This window comes from Ambystoma mexicanum, chromosome 2q (assembly GCF_040938575.1).
Source record: "Ambystoma mexicanum isolate Mex_15411 chromosome 2q, UKY_AmexF1_1, whole genome shotgun sequence".
NCBI classification, from domain to species: Eukaryota; Metazoa; Chordata; class Amphibia; order Caudata; family Ambystomatidae; genus Ambystoma; species Ambystoma mexicanum.
This window is the reverse complement of record NC_090924.1, coordinates 428,352,693-428,372,968: the sequence shown is the minus strand read 5'-3', so window position 1 is coordinate 428,372,968 and position 20,276 is coordinate 428,352,693. Positions and strand designations below refer to the sequence as shown.

Genomic DNA, 20,276 nt, shown 5'->3' with positions numbered 1-20,276 from the left:
GGAGGAAATCTTAGCACAGATTGGGGAGCTCCGCAAGGAATTAGGGGACGTTTGGCAAGACAAAGCATTGACGCAATTGCGTTATCTAAAACAGAAATGTTATGAAAAAGGTGATAAAGCCCACACCATGTTAGCTAACAGTTTGTGAAAACAAGGGGCATCTAGGACAATTCCCAAAATCAAAAATGAAATAGGACTAGACTTATCTAATACCCGAAATTACAGAACGTTTCCTGAGATTCAACACCTCCTTATATACAGCGGAAGGGGAGGGAAGAGAGGCTGAAATGGAGCACTACTTGTCAGAATTCCACCGGTTGCCGATATCACAAGTCCACCGGAACATCCTAAATGGCCCAATCACGTCTGAAGATATTCAAACAGCCATCTCCAAGATGAAAGCAGGTTCAGCCCCTGGTCAGGATGGATACACATCAGCTTTCAAAAAAGCCAACTGCAACTCATTGACTGACTCCCTTTCTAGTGAAACCTTTTAACTCAATCCTAGAAACGAGTCGAGCCCTGCCATCATTCACTGAATCAAGGATCGTAGTTATACCTAAGGAAGTCAAAGACGCCACAGAATGTGCATCATACTGCCCAGTATCACTCATAAACATGGATACAAAGATCTATGCTAGCATTCTTGCCAGCCGCTTGGCCCAATTCCTCCCTCAGTTAGTTCACACCGACAAGGTCGGCTATGTACGCTCTTGATATCGCAGACCTCATCACCGTCCAAAACCTCGATTTCATCGCCATCACAGAAACTTGGCTACTTGCCACCTCCGGCCCACTCTTGGCCCTCGCCATCCCAGATGGCTAGTCCATCCTGAGAAATGACTGCCAATCCAACCTCTCCAAAGGGGGCGGCGTCGCATTTATACATAGGGACAAAATCAATATGAGACTTATCCTCAACACCCAATTTAGCTCTGCCGAATCTCTATCAGTTAAACTATCCCTGTCACCGACCAACACGGCAACATTACACCTTATTTACAGACAACCAGGACCCATCACCTCCTTTGCGGAGGATATTACATCTGTCCTTACTGACAACAGCAAGCCCAACTCTTAAGTGCTACTATTGGGTGACATCAACCATGGCCCATTAGATCCTAAGGATCTCATGGCAATATCATTGCCAATATCATCTCTAACTTAGGCTTCCAGCAACGTATCCTCGAACCCACCCACAACAACGGTAGAACGCTCGATTGGATTGCAGACTTAAATTGCAACACATCAATAAGCACCAACTCCACCTGTGCTTGGTCTGACCATCACATCATCATCTTTCACATACCTGCCACCAACCCCTCTCCTAAACCTAATATAGCGCCCCCTATTCCTACTAGGAACAAAAAGGACATTACTAGGGAAAAACTACTCCCCCTCATCCTACCTATTCTGAACAACTGTGCCTTATAGTACAACGACCCCACCGTCCTAGTGGACACCTTACTTCTCAAAGCCATAGACACCCGTAGCACCGCTCAAACTACGGAAAGCTGAACAAGAGCCCATTTGAACTCATGGTTTACGCCACAACTTAGAGCTCTGCGCAAAGAAAAACGTAAGGCTGAAGAGCTTTGGAAAAGTTTCCCATGTGCAACTAACAAAGACAACCTCTTCAACGCATTCCCTTAATTACAAGGAAGCGATTTTACAAGCAAAAAAGAGACCTACAACCAGCGTATCTCGCAAGCAGAATCCAACACAAAGGAGTTATTTAAAAATTTCAAAGAATTAGAATCCCCGTCGCCCATCCTTGACACATGTAGCAAAGACAGTACATGGTGCAATAATATCCAAAATGCTCTCCTCACTAAAATAACCACCCTACAAGCCAAAATCAATGCCAAACAAAATTCCCTTCTTGCCACCTCCCAATCTATACTCCCTACACCCAAGACGGCCACCACCACCTTCACCCACACCTCTTTTACCCCTCACTATTCCTGAGGTTGAAAAAATTATTAGCAACCTAAAACCATACAACTGCCAACGCGACTCCTGCCCTGCACCGATCATCAAGGAATCGGCTCATGACCTTGCCCCCTTCATTACCGCCTTCATAAATTCCTCATTTCACTCTGGAATTGTCCCTAACAATCTGAAGGACACTTGGGTCATCCCCTTGCTAAAAAAAACCACACTGGATTCAGCGACGCCATTCAACTACAGACCCATCAGCACGGTCCCGTTCCTTCTAAAAGTATTAGATAGAGCAGCCTACCTACAGATACAGAAGTATTTAGAAACTAACAACCTACTCAGCACAAGACAATCTGGCTTTAGACCTAAGTACGGGACAGAAACAGCCCTACTAGATCTCAAAACCCAAATTGAGGATCTAACAGACAAAGGCAAACTGGCCCTCCTTCTACTCCTGGAACTGTCAGCAGCCTTCGATTTGGTCAATCACCGAATCCTCTCTCATCATCTGAAAACAGCTGCCCACTTTTCTGAAAAAGCGACTGATTGGATTAGATCCTTCTTGGACAATAGGCACATGAGAGTATTCTCCCCCACTGCATCAGCAGATCCAACTACGGTCCCCTGTGGAGTCCCACAAGGGTCTTGTGTATCCCCCACACTTTACAATGTATTTACCAAACCTCTGTTTGATGTGCTTGACTATCTGGGTGTCACCTATACCAACTACGCCAATGACACCCAGATACTGCCCTACCTCCCACGATCCGAGGTGAGGCCTCCCTCACCACCTTCTGCAAAGCTACGAAAACCATCCTCTTCACATAGGCCCCGCACATTAGCATGACTACTCACCACATGACCCAATGCATAAATTGTAACACAATGACCAAGTGCAATGTCTGTAACAACAGTATGATGTTCGGTAGTATTCATAATGTATCAACAACCGCTACCATGCCTGTACCTGTGTAACTAAGTTCTTACAAGTAACAGTGCCTCAATGCCCTTGGGGTGCTTGCGTGCTATATAAATATAAATAGATAAATACTCATTCCCATCACTGGTGACTACATCGCTGACTCTAAAGCTCTAAATGACATCTACCAAGTCGTCCAAGCTTGGATGGCTCAACACGAGCTCTATCTAAACGATAAGACAGAGCTCCTCATCCTTAGCACCCAACAAAGACTCAATAAGCTTGACCCTTCGTTTAACACCTTCAATATCGATGGCAACTCTATCAAAGTATCCAAAGATACAAAAACTTTGGGAATCTACCTTGATTCCACACTGTCCCATAATAGACAAACTAATGCGGTCGTCGCTGCCTCTGCTTACACATGTAAGCTGATCACAGCCTGCCGCCCATTCCTCTCCACTCAGAATTGCATTATTCTTTTCCTAGGACTTTGGTTATGTCCAAACTCGATTATTGTAATGCTCTTTATCAAGGCACCAACCAACGCAACCTCAACAAGCTCCAGATCACTCAAAATAATGCTATCAGTGCGGCCCTCAACATTCCTAGATCTGCACACATCACCAAAACTAGGAAGAGTCTACATTGGCTCTCAGTTGCCCAAAGGATATCATTGAAATCCCTGACCATTACTCACATATGTGTCAACAACCAGGCCCCCATCTACCTAGCCTCTCGGTTCTCCCAGTATTTACCTACATGATCACTCAGATCTTCCCAAGCACATTGCCTTACGATCCCCGGATACAAACTACAGACAGCTGGAGGTGCTAGCTTCCCAGTCTTAGCTGCCAAATTCTGGAACACACTGCCAGTCACCATTAGAACCTTACCTTCACCCACCCTATTCAAACACAAAGTCAAACTTTGGCTATCCGCTATATGTGACCAATTGCCTTCACATGTGATCTAATCCTATCCACCTCTACATCCTTTGTCAAGCTACCTCCCACCAATTGCCTACCAAACTGCAATGTTATGTACATTACTTTTGAATGTTATTTGAATGATGTAACTGATTTGTCCTGTGAATGTAATTGATTGATGTAAATCTTTTTTGTACCTGCTGATCTAAGATATGCGCCCGGTTGCCCTTGGGCCTGGTGCGCTATACAAATAAATAAAATACAAATACAAATAAAATACAAATGTAAGGCAAGGTGCGGATTAAGTTTGCAAAACCCTCGATCTCATTGCCACTGTTGAAGATAGAGAAGACTGTCCCATTTTAATGTCCATCGATGCAGAGAAGGCATTCGACAGAGTCGAGTGGCCTTTACTAAGCGCGTTTATGAAATGGACTGGGCAAACTATCGATATCGGGGGCGTTAGCACTATTCCGCAACGAGTCTGCTAAAGTCATGATTAACAGAGTGGCCTCAGAGCTCTTTAACCTGACATGGGGCACGCGACAAGGCTGCTATTTGTCCCTCCTTTTGTATGCCCTAGCAGTGGAGCCCCTCGCACAGGCAATTGGGACAAATAACCAAATTTGTGGGGGTTAGAAAAAGGAGAGGGGGAATATAACCTTGCGCTATTTGCGGATGATATCCTAGCCTACATCACCCGGCCGTTGGATTCAGTACCCGCCCTTTTTGCGTCTTTGATGGAATATGGTGCGCTATCAGGATTTCGTGCGAACCTGAATAAAACGGTAGAACCTAACGTTCCAGCCGAACATGGACCTTCCAGCTCAACTTGTAATAGAGTGGGGCTTCCAATTGCAGATGCACAGAAGAGTGTAGAGATCGTGAAAAGTTTGGCCAACTTGTTCGGTGCAAAATATTGACCACTTTGGAGCGCTGTTAAGGCAGACTCTGAGAGATGGTCTAAGTTAGCTAGGAATACATCAATTAAGATGAACATACTCCCCAGATTTTTGTTTCTCTTTCAATCTCCCCCGGTAGCAGCCCCAGAGGCATTCCATGCAGAGGTCAAACAGTCCCTTTTGGCATACTTATGGGCTGACCTGAAACCCTGGGTCGCATATGCAACCTTAATTTTGCCAAAAGACAAGTGGGGCATGGGGTACCCTGATCCTTTTGAATACTACAAGGCCTTTAATTCTGCATCCTTGCAGGTCACTTATGGGAAAACTCAGAGAAACAATGGGTAGCCTTGGAAAATGAGCTATTTACACCTGTCACCATAGGTGAATGGCTCTGGGTCCCTTATCGAACTATGCCACGCAAAATTCAGGAACACCGAGTCTTAGCGTTACTGTGGCCTCTCTGGTGTCTCACTCACACCATGAAAGGAGTAACATCCTGGCCATCTCCCCTTAGTTGCATATGGGTTCCCCCTATTCGAGACCAATTAATCGATGTACACCACTTTCAGTCCCAATACGAGGAGGGTTTGGTAACAGCAGGGCAGATGTGGAAGGAGGGTACCTATATCTCAAAAGCAGAATTAGAGGATGCACAACGTGGCACCATGATAGCACCGCTACTCTACCTGCAGCTGAGGAGTCTCCCTTTGGAGACCCCTTACAGCATTCGAGTGCACCATGAGTGAGCGCTGAGGCCCAATGGGGCTGGTTTCCCAATTATATAGCGCACTGCTCAGTAGAGGCCATCTAGCACAACCCAGCACTCAGACTAAATGGGAGGCAGAGTTAGAGCTGCAAAATCGACCAGACATGTGGGCAGTATGGAGCACATCTATATCCATGAAATACAAAATGCACAATGGAAGACTATTAAGGAGATTGAACCTCACCCCGCACCGGCTGTCGAAATTTTCCCAGGGACAGCGCCACTCTGTTGGAGGGGGTGTGGCGAAATATGAGATTATTGGCATGAGTGGTGGGGATGTGCAAGGGTGCAGATGTTTTGGAAGGAGGTCCTGGGTTGGATTCAGGCGATAGATGGTATCACTAGAAGGCAGTCTCCATTGCTTGTCTTGTTTGGAATTGAAACCGACCGTGAAGAGACAAGCACGATCCTATCTCATATGCCCAAAAATGTGTTGTTGACGGGTAGAGTGTGCCTAACAGTTAAATGGAAATGCAGCACTTTGCCGACGAAAAGTGAATGGCTCATGAAAGCGCACAATATATATCAGATGGAAAGTATTACTGCAGCCTTGCTGGAATCCACTCTCATATAGATATGATTTGGCTTTCCCTTTTGGAAATATTACACTGCATACAGGAATGTGTAAAATTGTGAGGGACTGAGTTAAACGAAAAAGTCCCCACCGCTGCTCTTGTGTAGCTTAAAATGCCCTTGAGCTGTGACCCCGCTGGGGTGGTATGGAAGAACGAAAGGTTAATATTCGATATAAAGGTGACTCAAATGCTTGGGAAGGAAGGTTTGTTGAGGTGTAAAGGTTATTGAAATGAACAATGTTGCTTTGGATATTTCTCTGATCTGTGGAGGGAGGGCTGAGGGGAAAAGGGGAGGAAATGTGTATGTAATTGTTATTATTGGACACCACCCATCTGGAGATAACCTGGTTACAGCTGTCAGGCGAATGACATCTCCTAGAGTGAGCCCTACCTTGATTTCATTAGATTCTAGGTGGATAGACATGAGAAATGTAATGGATTGGTATTCACTTGTTACAAGGATGTTTTGTCTTACTCAATTGCAGCTGTCTCTGTGAAGTTAACATGAGAATGGTGTTGCAATTAAATTTGCTGTAAAACCAATAAAATACGTTTAAAAAAAAGAGAGAAAACCATTTGAATTTCGTGATTCTATCCTGAAGAGAACCTCTCACCTAATGTGAAACTGCACACTCTTTATCCAGGTCCCCCTTACTCTGGTAAATCTCAGTCTATGGAACAATCTAATTTAATTGAAATAAAAGATAACAACTTAATATCACTCATTTTCCAAAGGACTTTGATTCCCATAATGCCAAAAGTACTGGGACTAGGAAGAGGAACTCAGAGGCAATGGGGACTCAGAAGTATGAACCAGTCTAGTCATTGCCAATAAGAGCACCTGAAAGGAATATTTAAAGCCCAGGATAAGACTCAACTGAGTTGGTGTTGGTGTTGTGATGAAGATGGAGCAGAGGAAGAAGCAGCTGGTGTTCATCCGGGGGCGTAGCAGATGGAGCTCAAGCCATCCGTGGTGCAGGTGCAGGCAAGGAGAGAAGCCCACCAACAGACGTCACCCCAATGGGTGAAAATCTGAAGAACTGCAGACTACGCGCAGCGGAAGACCCATACTAAGAAGAAGAACAGCTGTGAAGAAGATGCGTTACCGAAGCAGACTGGAGAAGCTGTGGAAGATCAACAAAGCTTTCTTTGCTCACGGAGACCGCTGCGCAACTTACCTGAGGCTCGCTGAAGCGGGAGAAAAGACAGATTGATGTCCAAAGCCGTCCCGAGGTCTGCAAGCCAGAGAGAGCTGCCACGAAGAACTGTTGAGTTGTCTGAGAGTGAATGCTGATACCAGGGTGCTCCGTGAAAGAAAGCTGTCACAATTTAAAGCTTTTGAATATTGAAACATTAATAAATCCAAGCAGAATGTATTTAATGAATACCATTTAATAAAAACAAACAAAGCTAAGTGGCAAAGAAGAAAGACTTGAGACAAACACCTAGAGGGGAAAGGTTGTAACCAGTATTGCCTGCAGCCAAAAGGCTGTCAAATGGCTTTGCGCACATTACCAGTGGGGGAAGTATCTAACCATCATTGCCTATCACTAAGAAGCTACAGGCATAATAAATCCCTGGGAAACGTTCATAACCAGCATTACAAACAGAAAAGAGATTGTGAGAGACCCTTCATTTATTTATTTATTCATTTGTATAATACAACCAAAGCATAAGTTCAGTTTTAAGAGATATTGTTTTGGAAAAGCTTGTATCTCACATTGCCATCAGTCAAGAAATTGAGAAACCACACCGAAAGACTGGTGTGGAGGATACTGGAATCATACCAACAAGTTTGAAGTTAGGTAAGAGTTTTCTAGCTGCCATGTCACTATACCAGCAAAGGGCATATAGTGGTTAGTCCTGGCAGGCGAGTGGACCAGGAAAGAAGTTGATGGTTTGGGAACGTTGTGGCATAAAGAGTTGTGGAAATAACCTTTGTTGAATTAAAATAACTTATATGCTTTATCAATTGTTGACAAGGCATAGCATCAATGAAGCAAGTTGTTGTTTGCTTACCTGACAAAAGAATGTTATTTTCAAGAAGAAGTACTGAGAAAGAGTAACGTGCTATCTTGACAAAAAGACGTTTTCTTTGATAACAGAACAATTGTGTTTATGTTTTGGAACCTGTGTGTTGGGAGAAAGTCGAGCATCCTTGAAAAGAGATATTGTGGAAGACATTGGGCCTCATTCTAAGTGTGCCGGTCTGGAAACAACGGTGCCAGTAAGCTTACCGGCACCGTTGTTTCAGGGCCTGCACACTACACCTCTGTGGGCGGGTGCCGTCCCCCCGGCAGGTCAGACCTGCCAGGCGGAATGGCACCTGCCCGCAGAGTTTTCACTGAAGCACTGGCACCGTTATTAACAGTGTTGGTGCTTCTGTGGTCCCCAGTCCCATAGAGTCCTAATGGACTCTATGGGAATGGGGACTTACAATTTACCGGCGCCTGACTTTCTGGGCCGCCGCGGTTGTAATCCCCTGGTGTTACCGGGAAGTCAGGCGCTGGTAAATAATTACGGTTCTGGCGGCAACCCACCGGTATCGCTGACACAGTTACCGCTGGACCCGTAATGAGGCCCATTGTGTTGTTTGAACTATCCACCAGCTGTGGTAAAAAGGACATTTGTTGGAACAGAACCATAATTTGAGTATTCCTGAATTGACCCAGGGGAAGGGAATACAACCTTGGTCACAAAGAGTGCTTCCAAGCAACATTTAAGTTTGAATTACCAAACAGTTTTTTTTTTTTAATCAAAAGTCAGCCTTATTTTCCTTGTATAATTTGATTGTATGTATTAGTGTGAGGGTCAGAGGTATTTTGGACGATAGGTCAGTTTTCTTTAGGTCTAGTTTGCTATGCAGGGACCTCTCTGATAGGTTAGGGAAAGTTTGCATTTATCAGAACCCTTTTTACTTTGAATAAATGGCAAACGTTGACAATACTTTACCTTTGTGACCGTCTCGTATTTTTGACCCCTCACATAATCCCCTCGTGTGGTTTCCAGATGGTGCTCCAAACTCCAATCTTGATGCATAGCAGTCTATTGTTCCCGTTGGGATCAAGACTATCTGCTTCTAGAGCTACTGAATCGACGCCATGGAAAAAACAAGACAAGGCCAATCGCTACAGCACTGCCAAATTAACAAAAACAGGTAGGAAACCCAGGATGGCGACCCATGGTCCGATGAAAGTGTTCAGGTGTTGTCCGTTGTCTGGCACGGGGATGAGGCTACCCCCGCACCGCCTGGATCCAACCTCAGTCTATATCTCCTGATGGGATTCCCTCTGTCTTTGTTCCTCCCCACTTTTGACCACTCCCATGCCTTCTTGCTGGGGGGGGATACCTGACTTCCCAGTTCTATTGTGGGGTGGATTGTATTTGTCTATTTGTAGGATGGTCGCACCCTCTTCATATTTAGGCATGAAGTGTTGTCTCCCTTCCCACGTAAAGATAATGCTGAAGGGAAAGTCAATCTATATTTGATCTGTTTCTGGGATAAGATCTAAACCACCGGTCCCATTGTCCTCCTTTTGATGAGTGTCGATTGTGCGAGATCCTGGAACAGGTGGACCTTCTCACTATTCACTTTCGTCAGACCTCCTTTGCATGCCGCTTCCAGAATCTGTTCCTTTTGGCAATATCTCGTGAGAGCCACTAAAACATTCCTGGCCGTGCGCCTGGCTTAGTGCCTCCCTTATAACCCACTCAGTGAATGCAGTGAAAGTGGATTTCAACATCCTGTCCCACACCCTGTAGTTCTCCGAACATGTGCTGTGCCGTCTCCTTCAGATCCCTCTCCTCAATATTTTCAGGGAGATTCTTAATTCTAATGTTCAATCTCCTTGACCTATTTCCCAGGTCCTCGCATTGCAATTCCAAATTCTGGGCCACATGTGATAGATGTTCCAGCGTTTCATCGCTTTTCCTAGTGTCCTCTGTGAGTTCTTAAAGGGCATTGTCCTTATATCAGTATGCCTTTCGAGGGAAGCAATGTCGCCTTTAATTTCCTGAAGGGTACGTTTCAGTTCTTCCTTAATGTTAGCAAATTGCACTTGAAAGAATTTAGTTAGGGTCTCTTGAAACTCACTAAAGCATTGCATCAACTCTTCTTTACAAATCGCCATAGCTGCCTGGTCCAATGTGGGTAGGACAGTCTCCGGAGATGTATGCGATCCTGGCCGACTCTCTGCTTTTTATCCAGACTACACCACATTTGGAAGGCGTCTCCCTGTGTATTACTAGGCGGTTTTGCCACAGCGTGTGTTGAATTTGTAGTGAGGGGTTGAGTCCTGTAACCGGCACCAAGTCCACCTTTTGTGCTGGGCTCTGTAACCACTAATCATTTAAGCTATTGCAGGACTGGCCTACTGTAGAGGCTTTTGTGGAACTAATTGCTACATGCTTCCTCAATGCTGTGCTAATTCAAACTGCTTTGACTGGAATTGTGCAGTAACATTCTTTCATCTGTAGATGCTGCATCACCACAGGAACATTCAGTTAGGATGGGTTGGTGTAGAAATTCTGGATCCTGCCGCCATGGAGGGAAATGTAAATCAGGCTTCCTTGAGAGTATGCCATGTGACTTAATTAGCAAAATCCAATCGCAAGTGGTTTAACACTTCTATGCTTATGAACTAAGCTACTTTTCAGGCTTTCAGGAGATATCGACCAGTATACATTGTATACAAATTGGCTTAGTCTAAATGTCAAATAAAGAACTGATTAACATTAATTTACATCACCATCGGAGGAAGGGGAAACAAATATTCCTCACTTTTGCTAGAGTCTCAACCCATACCTATTCTTTCTAGAGCCAAACAACTGGTGGACATGTTCAACCAGAATAATGTGGTGTCAGTCAGTAGTACTTGTTACTGCATTAAGCCTTTTAAGTAGATCTGTCCTCATCTCAGTGTGGCTCATTTGAACATCCTTTCCAGAGGTATAGTTGGTGCTAAGTTTGATTCAGTAATGCCCTTTATATGGGGGCACCTGCATTTTCACTTCACAAACTCCAATTTTTACAAACCTCTATAGCTTGTGTAATCTTTAATGTCCCTTTCAGGCGAACACCACACCTATTTTTCAACAATTGCAATGGCTGCCTTTTTAAGCCAGAGTTAAGGTAGTTAAAGCAGCCAACCTGGTTCATAAATGCATCTATTACACTACCCCCTCCTTATTTGGATAACAGACTGACATTGTATAAGCCGTTAAGAGCTGTGAGAAACCAGAGGGTGTCTCACCTGCTAGTCCCTGCGGATCTCTTTGTCAGGTGGCCAGGGCACGGCCATCGCTTTTGGATCCAGACCCTTGGGGTGGACCAGTGCGGGAGGATCACCTGAGTGAGGGGTCTTCGAGGAGTGGGGGTGAAGCAGCCGATGGGGAGAAGTAGTATTCTCACCTTTTCTGTTCACCTAACCCATCCTATTTTTCAGGATACTCCGAGATAACAACTCCCTCGACCCCTTTTACACAAACACTTGGCAGAGGAAGAGGGTGACTGAGAGCAACAAGACTAACTCTCTTACATCGTACTCGATATGTCCCGTTAATCGGGTCATGCAAAGTCAGGCACTTGTCTTCAAGTGCATATACCTGATACCAATTAGTACCAATTAGCTCTCCTCGCACGGATAAAAGGCAATACCTAAAGAGACACTTGAACAAGGTGGAACAAGAGTACTAGCAGGACTTCTGGGGCGAAGGCAAACCTACTGGAGCAGAGCGATGGAACACGGGATGAGGGCAGTGTCTACTGGAGGTTGTTACTTCCGACATGCTACGAAAAACATGTGGAGAAGGCCAGATCCTGCAAGTGAAGATTGCATTGTGTTTCAAGGATGCCAGTGACCCTCCTGGATGAACAGCAGAGTTGGGGAGGCGAGGCCAAGCCTGTGATACTAACCTTGACTCGTGAATTGGATAACATAGAAGCAAGAAAGAAACGCACACAGCCGGTGAGTTGGCAAGCAACCTGAGAGACCGGTGTGTGTTGAAGAAAGTTTGAAGTGGCAACAGTATATCGCAAGTGAAGGCTGCATGTGTTGTGTATGAGACACGAAGAAAGGCAGACCTGTGAATGAACTTTGAAGTAAAGCTGTGGAATCAGCGATACTGAGTAACGGAGTGGTCCGGCGAAAGGGAGTAGCCCACTCGAAAGTCTCACTGCAAGGTGCATTGTTTGTGACAATAAAGCGAGTGAAGTGCAAAAGCAAAGTAAGACGAATTACCTCCTAGAGAAGGGGAGAGTGGAAGTTAAATTTAAATTTGAACTTTCAGTCGAACTGGTCCTGCAGCGGGCAGTAAAGAAAGCCACGCACATTCCAAAGTCTTCGACACCCGAAAATGGTCTGAGCCCAGCTGAGGGAGACGCGAAGTGAAATAAGCTTAGGGAAGGGATCCCCAATGGATGTTTTGTTTAGATTTAAAATTTGTGCTGAAGAGGTCTGAGCCTGACAGAGGGGGACCTACGTGAAATTTGAGTTGAAACATTGTTTGGAGTTCTGAACGACAGACTTTAACGTGGAAGACCAGGCGGGCATCGATCCATGTTTTGGAACGGTTTATTATAGTAAGAACCCAAGCCAGAGTTTGTCATCCTGCCTACAAAGACCACCTTACTTCATAGGGTCTAACGTGGGGAGGAGAGCTGATTTATTAATTTGAACACTGATTTTTCCTTTGCATTCATTTCTCCTTCGTACACTTTTTGTACAAGAGATAGGGTAGGCATTAGGTTTTGTAAGCATAGGCCATTTTGATTTTAGGGATTTCACTAGGACTGTTTTGTTTATCAATTGATGGTCGAGACTACTCCCATCTTAGTTATAGGGCAAGTAGGAGTTTTCCAACCCCAGAAACCACAATAAAGGTTTTACAAATTGTACCTATTGTTTTGTGTCATACTTGTGATAGCATGCCTTCCCTACGGAGAGCAACGTTCTTCTGATCTGACCTGCATTCTGACCCGTAGATTTTATCTCTACCCTACGAATGGTAAACATTTATCAGTTCAGGGTGCAACCATCTGGAATAGCTTTCCCTCGTTTTATACTATCTTAACTTGATATCTTGTGCTTTAGAAAACGCTTGAAGATCATGTTTTCCATCAATTTATAGATCATCTTGTATGCCTTATGGTTTAAGCACTCTATAAGTGCCTTTAACATATGGTTCCATGTCATTTCATCGCAGGATTTTTTTCACAGGGTTTGTCAGGAGTCAGGTTGCCCACGTAGTGTAGCCGAAGAGTTCTTCTCCCTGATGTACCCCTCTGGCTTAAGTATGAACAAGAAACCAGAGCGGTCAATCAGATAAAAGAAAGGATGCCAATGGAGTCCCAGGTGCTGCGGAGAATGCCAGATGCCAGATGAGAAGATACGGGCGAACCGGATGATGACACAAACGGTATAGGCGCTGGACCTGCAAGTGAAGTGATCTTATTAACACAACACAGGTAGCAGGGTAACCTATGTGAAAACAGTGCCAATTGCCCAGACCAAGATAAAGACAATCACATAGGGTCTTCCCTGAATGCGGGTACACAGTATAATAATCACCAATCCCCCCTCCCCTTCTTGTACACTCAATGAAGGTCACAATGGCTTAACGTAGTTTTCCTGTTTCTTTCTCCATGACAGAATCCCTGCAGTGGGAAACAGGAAGGTCCAAAGTAGCAACCCAAAGGAGAAGAGGTCCAACCTATTCCGACGGCACGAGGACGCCTAAGCAGCCACCTGACCCGACGGCACGAGGGCGCCTTAGTACACACTGGAAGTCTCTAGTCTGTGTACTGAACAAACAGGAAGTCCCAAGTCCCAGTAGTTCAACAAGAATGACACACAATTCCAAAGGCCAGAAGTGATCCCACGATGTGAAGCAACAGGCAGACGGAGTCCAATGGCAGCCAAGGTAACGTAGTTCAAAAGGGAAAAGCACGAGGAAATCCAGTAGCGGTCCGAGGTCAAAGCACGAGTCAAGGCAAAACCAAAGTACAAAGTGTTCCAAAAAGTAGTTCCAAATCAGCGGTCCGGGTCGAAGAGCCAAGGAGTCTTGAAGTCCAAAAGGGAAGGGGAAAAGGAAGGGAAAAAAGGGCAACAGGGAACAAGGTACAGGTATAACAAGATGCAAGGTACGAAGCGCCACTAATTACAATCATAAGCACCGGGCAGAGTGAGGGAGGTGCTTATGAAGGGCAGGTCATGTGACAACGCCGTGTATTGCTCGGCGTCGAGCGCGAGAGGCAAAGAGAGGACGCCAGCGTTGCCATGCCAACTTCCAGGCACCTGGCTGCAGAGTCCTTAAAGGGATACGACCCCGTGTTTTGATCGTGCCGTTACGGTCACACATGACAGTATCCTCCTCAAAGGGGCCCTCACCCCTCGAGCCGACGCAAAACGTGACAAAAGAATGAGGGCATGAATGTTCCCGGCCGGTTCCCAGGTGCGATCCTCGGGACCATAGCCCTTCCAATCAACCAAGTAGAGACGCCGACCCCTACGTACTTTGGTATCCAAAATCGCAGCCACCTCGTATTCATCGAATCCATGCACCTTACCAGGCGAGGGCCGTAAAGGTAACCTAGCCGAAGGGTGACAAGGTTTTACCAAGGGGACATGGAACACCGGGTGTATCTTCCAACTTGAAGGGAGAACCAGGCGGACCACAGCAGGATTTATGACCTGCAGGATCTTGTAAGGACCCACAAACCGAGGTACTAGGGTCCGTCGACCCGGCAAGCGTAGGTTCTTGGTGGATAGCCAGTTGTTCATGCCTGGGGTATAACGAGGGGCCGCGGAAAGGTGTGCATCCGCACATTTTTTGGAACGTTTCTGGGCCAAGAGCAATTGACCTCTCACTATAGCGTGGGTATCTGAAAGATTCTTAATACAGCTCAATGCGGCAGGGTTGTGAAACGGCAATTCGACACCAATAGGTAACAAACGTGGATGTCTGCCATACAAAGCAAAGAACGGGGATAAACGGGTCACAGTGTGGAGAGAGTTGTTGTAGGCAAACTCCGCCAATGGCAACACAGAGACCCAGGTACCCTGACGTTGGAAGGTAAGGCAACGCAGATATTGTTCCATGGTTGTATTCAGTCACTCAGTTTGCCCGTCGGTTTGGGGATGGTATGCACTGGAGTATCTGCCATCTATACCTAAGGTCGTGGTTAAAGACCTCCAGAAGCGATAAGTGAACTGTGGTCCCCGATCAGTGATAATCATAGAGGGCAGACCAAACCTTCTAAACACGTTCTTTAGGAACAACTCTGCTAAGACTGGAGCGGTAGGCATACCACGACACGGTACAAACAGAGCCATTTTAGTAAAGTAGTCTATGACTACCCAGATAGTGTCGTAACCGTCTACCAAGGGAAGCTCAACAACGAAATCCATCGAGATCATTGTCCATGGACTATCTGGTACTGGCATGGGTTGAAGTAAACCCACAGGTTTGCCATGTCATTGTTTACACTGGGCACAGATCGTACAGGCTGCTATGTATTCTTTTACGTCATGGTTCATGGAAGGCCACCAGCACCACCTTCTTAAAAGGTCTATGGTCTTCCCTATTCCTGCATGAGCTGCTATTGCAGCGTCGTGACCCCACTGCATGGCGGTACGCCTGGTATCAGAGTCCAGGATATATATCTTACCCTGTTTATAGGGTAGTGAATGAACAACCTCCAATCCAAGGTTAGCTACCTCAGAGGGATGGGTACTCAGCCAATCCTGGATCGAGACCCTCAGAGAGGGGCGTAAAGTACAGCTACACACCACTTGGTTAGGTAGCACCAGGGCGCCCTGGAGATTAGATGGATTTGGAACCCCCTGGAGACGGGAAAGAGCATCAGTTTTCGAATTCAAGGGGCCAGGGCGATAGGTGATGGTAAAGTTGAACATCGCAAAGAATTCATGCCACCTGGCGTGGCGAGCCGTGGTACATTTTACTGACTGCAAGGTCAAGAGGTTCCTGTGATCAGTGAATACTTGGACCGGTTCAGGAGACCCCAATAGGTGATGCCTCCAAACCATGAAGGCATCTCTAACAGCCAATAACTCATGCTCTGTGATCGTATAATTTCTTTCGTAAGGGGGGAGTTTTCTTGAGTGAAAGGCCACTGGATGTAGGCAATTGGTCTCCGGACAATGCTGAGACAAGATAGCACCCAAGGCTATATCAGATGCGTCTGCTTCAATGACAAAGGGCGAGGTTTGATCTGGATGTTGGAGTACCGGAGCTGAGGTGAATGCAGACTTCAAAGCTTCAAAAGCTTTCTGTGCCTCCGTATTCCACTTAAACGGGCGTTTAGTGCTAGTGAGTGCAGTGAGTGGAGATGCAATGGCAGAAAAATCTTGGATGAACCTTCTGTAAAAATTGGCAAAGCCAAGAAAAGATTGCAAGGCATTTAAAGTGTTGGGACAAGGCCAATCCAGAATCGCCGATACTTTGGAGCGGCTCATCTGCACACCTTGATTAGTGATATTGTAGCCCAGGAATTCCACCTCCGTTACGTGGAGCATGCATTTATCTAACTTAGCATACAGATGGTTCTCTCTTAATCGTTGCAGCACGTTAGACACATGAGTAACATGGGAGTCAAGCGAAGGGGAATAAATCAAGATGTCGTCCAGATATACGACAACATATTGGTCCAACATGTCATGGAACACCTCATTGATGAAGTATTGAAAGGTTGCTGGAGCGTTACACAAGCCAAAAGGCATAACGCAGTATTCAAAAAGACCATACTTAGTTTTGAAGGCGGTTTTCCACTCATCGCCCGCACGTTTTCGTACAAAGTTGTAAGCACCCCTTAAGTCCAGTTTGGTGAAGAGCTTTGCCGAACCCAACTGATCCAGCAAGACCGTGATCAAAGGAATCGGGTATTGGTTCTTAATCGCGACTGCGTTTAACGCACGATAGTCAATGCAAGGACGAAGGTCCCCTTCTTTTTTAGGAACGAAGAACATGGGGGAGGCAGCCAGTGAACGTGAAGGGCATATAAAACCCGTGTTCAGTGACTTCTCAATATAGTCCTTCAATATCAGGTCTTCCTTTGGGGTCAAAGAATAAATACGCCCCGATGGAATCTTAGCTCCTGGAACCAATTCAATGGGGCAATCGTAGGGTCGGTGTGGCGGGAGCACGTCTGCCCCACGGGTGTCGAAGACATCCTGATACTACTGGTATGCCATAGGAAGCGTGGTATTAGTGATGGCTCCCACAATGTGGGCTGTCTCAGAGAGAGCATGGCTAGGATTAGTGGTTACCAAACGGGTTGTCAAACACTGGCTTTCGCAATAAGCTGAAAGAAAGCACACATCCCCTGAATGCCAATCCACAGAAGGGTTATGCAACTTCAACCAAGGTAGGCCGAGAATGACCCTAAGTTGTGGTGCGGCAATGAGGTCAAAATATATAGTTTCCTGATGACCACAATCCGTGGTCATGACAAGGTCGATAGTGCGTTGTGTCACTAAACCAGAGACCAAGGTGGAGCCATCAACCGCGTTCACCATTTCAGGACATGGTTTGGGGACAACCGGGAGACCCAACTCTCTGGCATAAGAAGTATCGACATAATTCCCTGTGGCTCCCGAATCCAGAACCACTCTTACTTCCTGTTTCTCGAGACCGAGTGCTGCCAGTGAAACAGTTAGACAGAAGGGGCTACACAAAGGGGGATCAAATGACGAAAAACCCGGGGTCTGGATCCCCTCAGTCACCGGGTTTTGGCGTTTCCCTGTTTCTTGGTGGGTTTTTTAGAACACTCCTTAAGCAAATGATCAGATGCACCACAATAGAAACATAGTCCATTCTTCTTGCGGTGTTCCCTTACCTCTGCCGATAAAGGCGCTCTAAGTGCCCCTATCTGCATAGGTTCCGTGGGTCCCGAAGCAGAAACAGGAACAGAAAGGGAAACCGGAGGGGCCGTTCTTTTTTCACCTTTCCTTGCTGCCTGCCGGGAATCGATCTGGAGAACTAAATCCAATAATTCTGAAAATGCCGTGGGTATCACAGGAACTGTAGCAATGGTCTCCTTCAGGGAATCCGATAAGCCCTTATAGAAGAGCAAAGCCTTTTTTTCCTCAGGTCAGCCGGTTTCTGCCACCAACCGATTAAATTTGGCTAAATAAGACAAGAGGGGAAGGTTGCCCTGCTGGAGACCGAGCAATTCCAAATCAGTGGCTTGAGTGGCATAACGTGTGTCAAACACACGACTCATGGCATCTATTACAGCATCGCAATTATACAGAAGATGACTACCTGCTTCCAACAATGGATTGGCCCAAGCAGCTGCAGTACCCCCTAAGTGGGACAATAGGAATGCAGCTTTAGTAGTGGCGTCTGGAAAGGAGGCAGGGCGACATAGAAAATGCAGCCTACACTGGTTCAAGAAGGCCCTGTATGTCTTAGGATCCCCATTGAACCGCTCAGGCGGGGCCCAAGGAAATTGGGCCGTCATATAGACGGGTCCGGTACTTTGTTGAGGAGGAAGGGAACCAGCCTCTGACACACCCGCCAAAGGAGACGCCTCTGCCCCTCGAGGTGTCAAACCTGCCTGCAAATCGTCTATGCGACGTTGCGTGGCCGTATGGGCAGCAGTCATATCATTGCGTAGTTCGGCCACCAACTGCAAGATGGTGGCCAATGTCTCATTGGCATCCATTGTAGGCTTCTGATTCTGTCAGGAGTCAGGTTGCCTACGTAGTGTAGCCGAAGAGTTCTTCTCCCTGATGTACACCTCTGGCTTAAGTATGAACAAGAAACCAGAGCGGTCAATCAGATAAAAGAAAGGATGCCAATGAAGTCCCAGGTGCTGCGGAGAATGCCAGATGAGAAGATACGGGCGAACCAGATGATGACACAAACGGTATAGGCGCTGGACCTGCAAGTGAAGTGATCTTATTAACACAACACAGGTAGAAGGGTAACCTATGTGAAAACAGCGCCAATTGCCCAGACCAAGATAAAGACAATCACGTAGGGTCTTCCCTCAAAGCGGGTACACTGTATAATAATTACCAATTCCCCCTCCCCTTCTTGTACACTCAATGAAGGTCACAATGGCTTACCGTAGTTTTCCTGTTTCTTTCTCCAGGACAGAATCCATGCAGTGGGAAACAGGAAGGTCCAAAGTAGCAACCCAAAGGAGAAGAGGTCCAACCTATTCCGACGGCACGAGGACGCCTAAGCAGCCACCTGAGCCGACGGCACGAGGACGCCTTAGTACACACTGGAAGTCTCTAGTCCGTGTACTGAACAAACAGGAAGTCCCAAGTCCCAGTAGTTCAACAAGAATGACACACAATTTCAAAGTCCAGAAGTGATCCCACGATGTGAAGCAACAGGCAGACGGAGTCCAAAAGCAGCCAAGGTAACGCAGTTCAAAAGGGAAAAGCACAAGGAAATCCAATAGCGGTCCAAGGTCAAAGCACGAGTCAAGGCAAAACATCGAAGAGCCAAGGAGTCTTGAAGTCCAAAGGGGAAGGGGAAAAGGAAGGGAAAAAAGGGCAACAGGGAACAAGGTACACGTATAACAAGATGTAAGGTACGAAGCGCCACTAATTACAATCAGAAGCACCGGGCAGAGTGAGGGAGGTGCTTATGAAGGGCAGGTCATGTGACAACGCCGTGTATTGCTCGGCGTCGAGCGCGAGAGGCGAAGAGAGGACGCCAGCGTTGCCATGCCAACTTCCAGGCACCTGGCTGCAGAGTCCTTAAAGGGCTACAGCCCCGTGTTTTGACTGTGCCGTTACGGCCACACATGACAGGGTTTTTTACTGTGATTTATTTTACAAAAACACCCATTGAAAGTCTTGTAAATTATTTTTGGGGGGGTTTCCCTCCAATCCCCCCATGTTTTTCTTTAATTTGTATTTATTCCCAAACACCCACACCTTATATATATAATTTACTAACCCTCCTAAAAAATTCTATGGTTTTTTCGAAATATAATTTGTGGCAAAAACCCCATGAAAAAACATCCCGCAATTAACGTCATAACTATCCTACAATCTCCTTTCCCCCATTTATTTGAGCTCCTGATAATAAAAAAAAACTAAAGATATCCTTTGTCGATGGAAATCCATCACAGAAACAACACATAATTATAGTAATTAAATCTGAGAAGATATTGGGACAAATATTTTAAATGCATATTAGCTCTAATGCCGGCTGCACCTTTTAACTGAACAGTGTGATACTGGTCAAATTATTTAATCT

The 20,276-nt window shown here is 46.0% G+C and overlaps 1 protein-coding gene across 4 annotated transcripts in view; it reads right to left on the bottom strand.

The window, feature by feature from the left end:
* The window catches only part of LOC138569469 (uncharacterized), a 442,006-nt gene that overhangs the window by 376,040 nt on the left and 45,690 nt on the right, over positions 1 to 20,276 (bottom strand). For 2 of the 4 annotated variants that reach the window (XM_069647459.1, XM_069647460.1), the window contains exon 2: positions 7,214 to 7,354. The exons of the other annotated variants lie outside the window; for them this stretch is intronic. In XM_069647459.1, the coding sequence (XP_069503560.1) occupies positions 7,214 to 7,354 (141 nt within the window). The remainder of the gene's footprint in view (positions 1 to 7,213; positions 7,355 to 20,276) is intronic. 4 annotated transcript variants of the gene reach the window in all.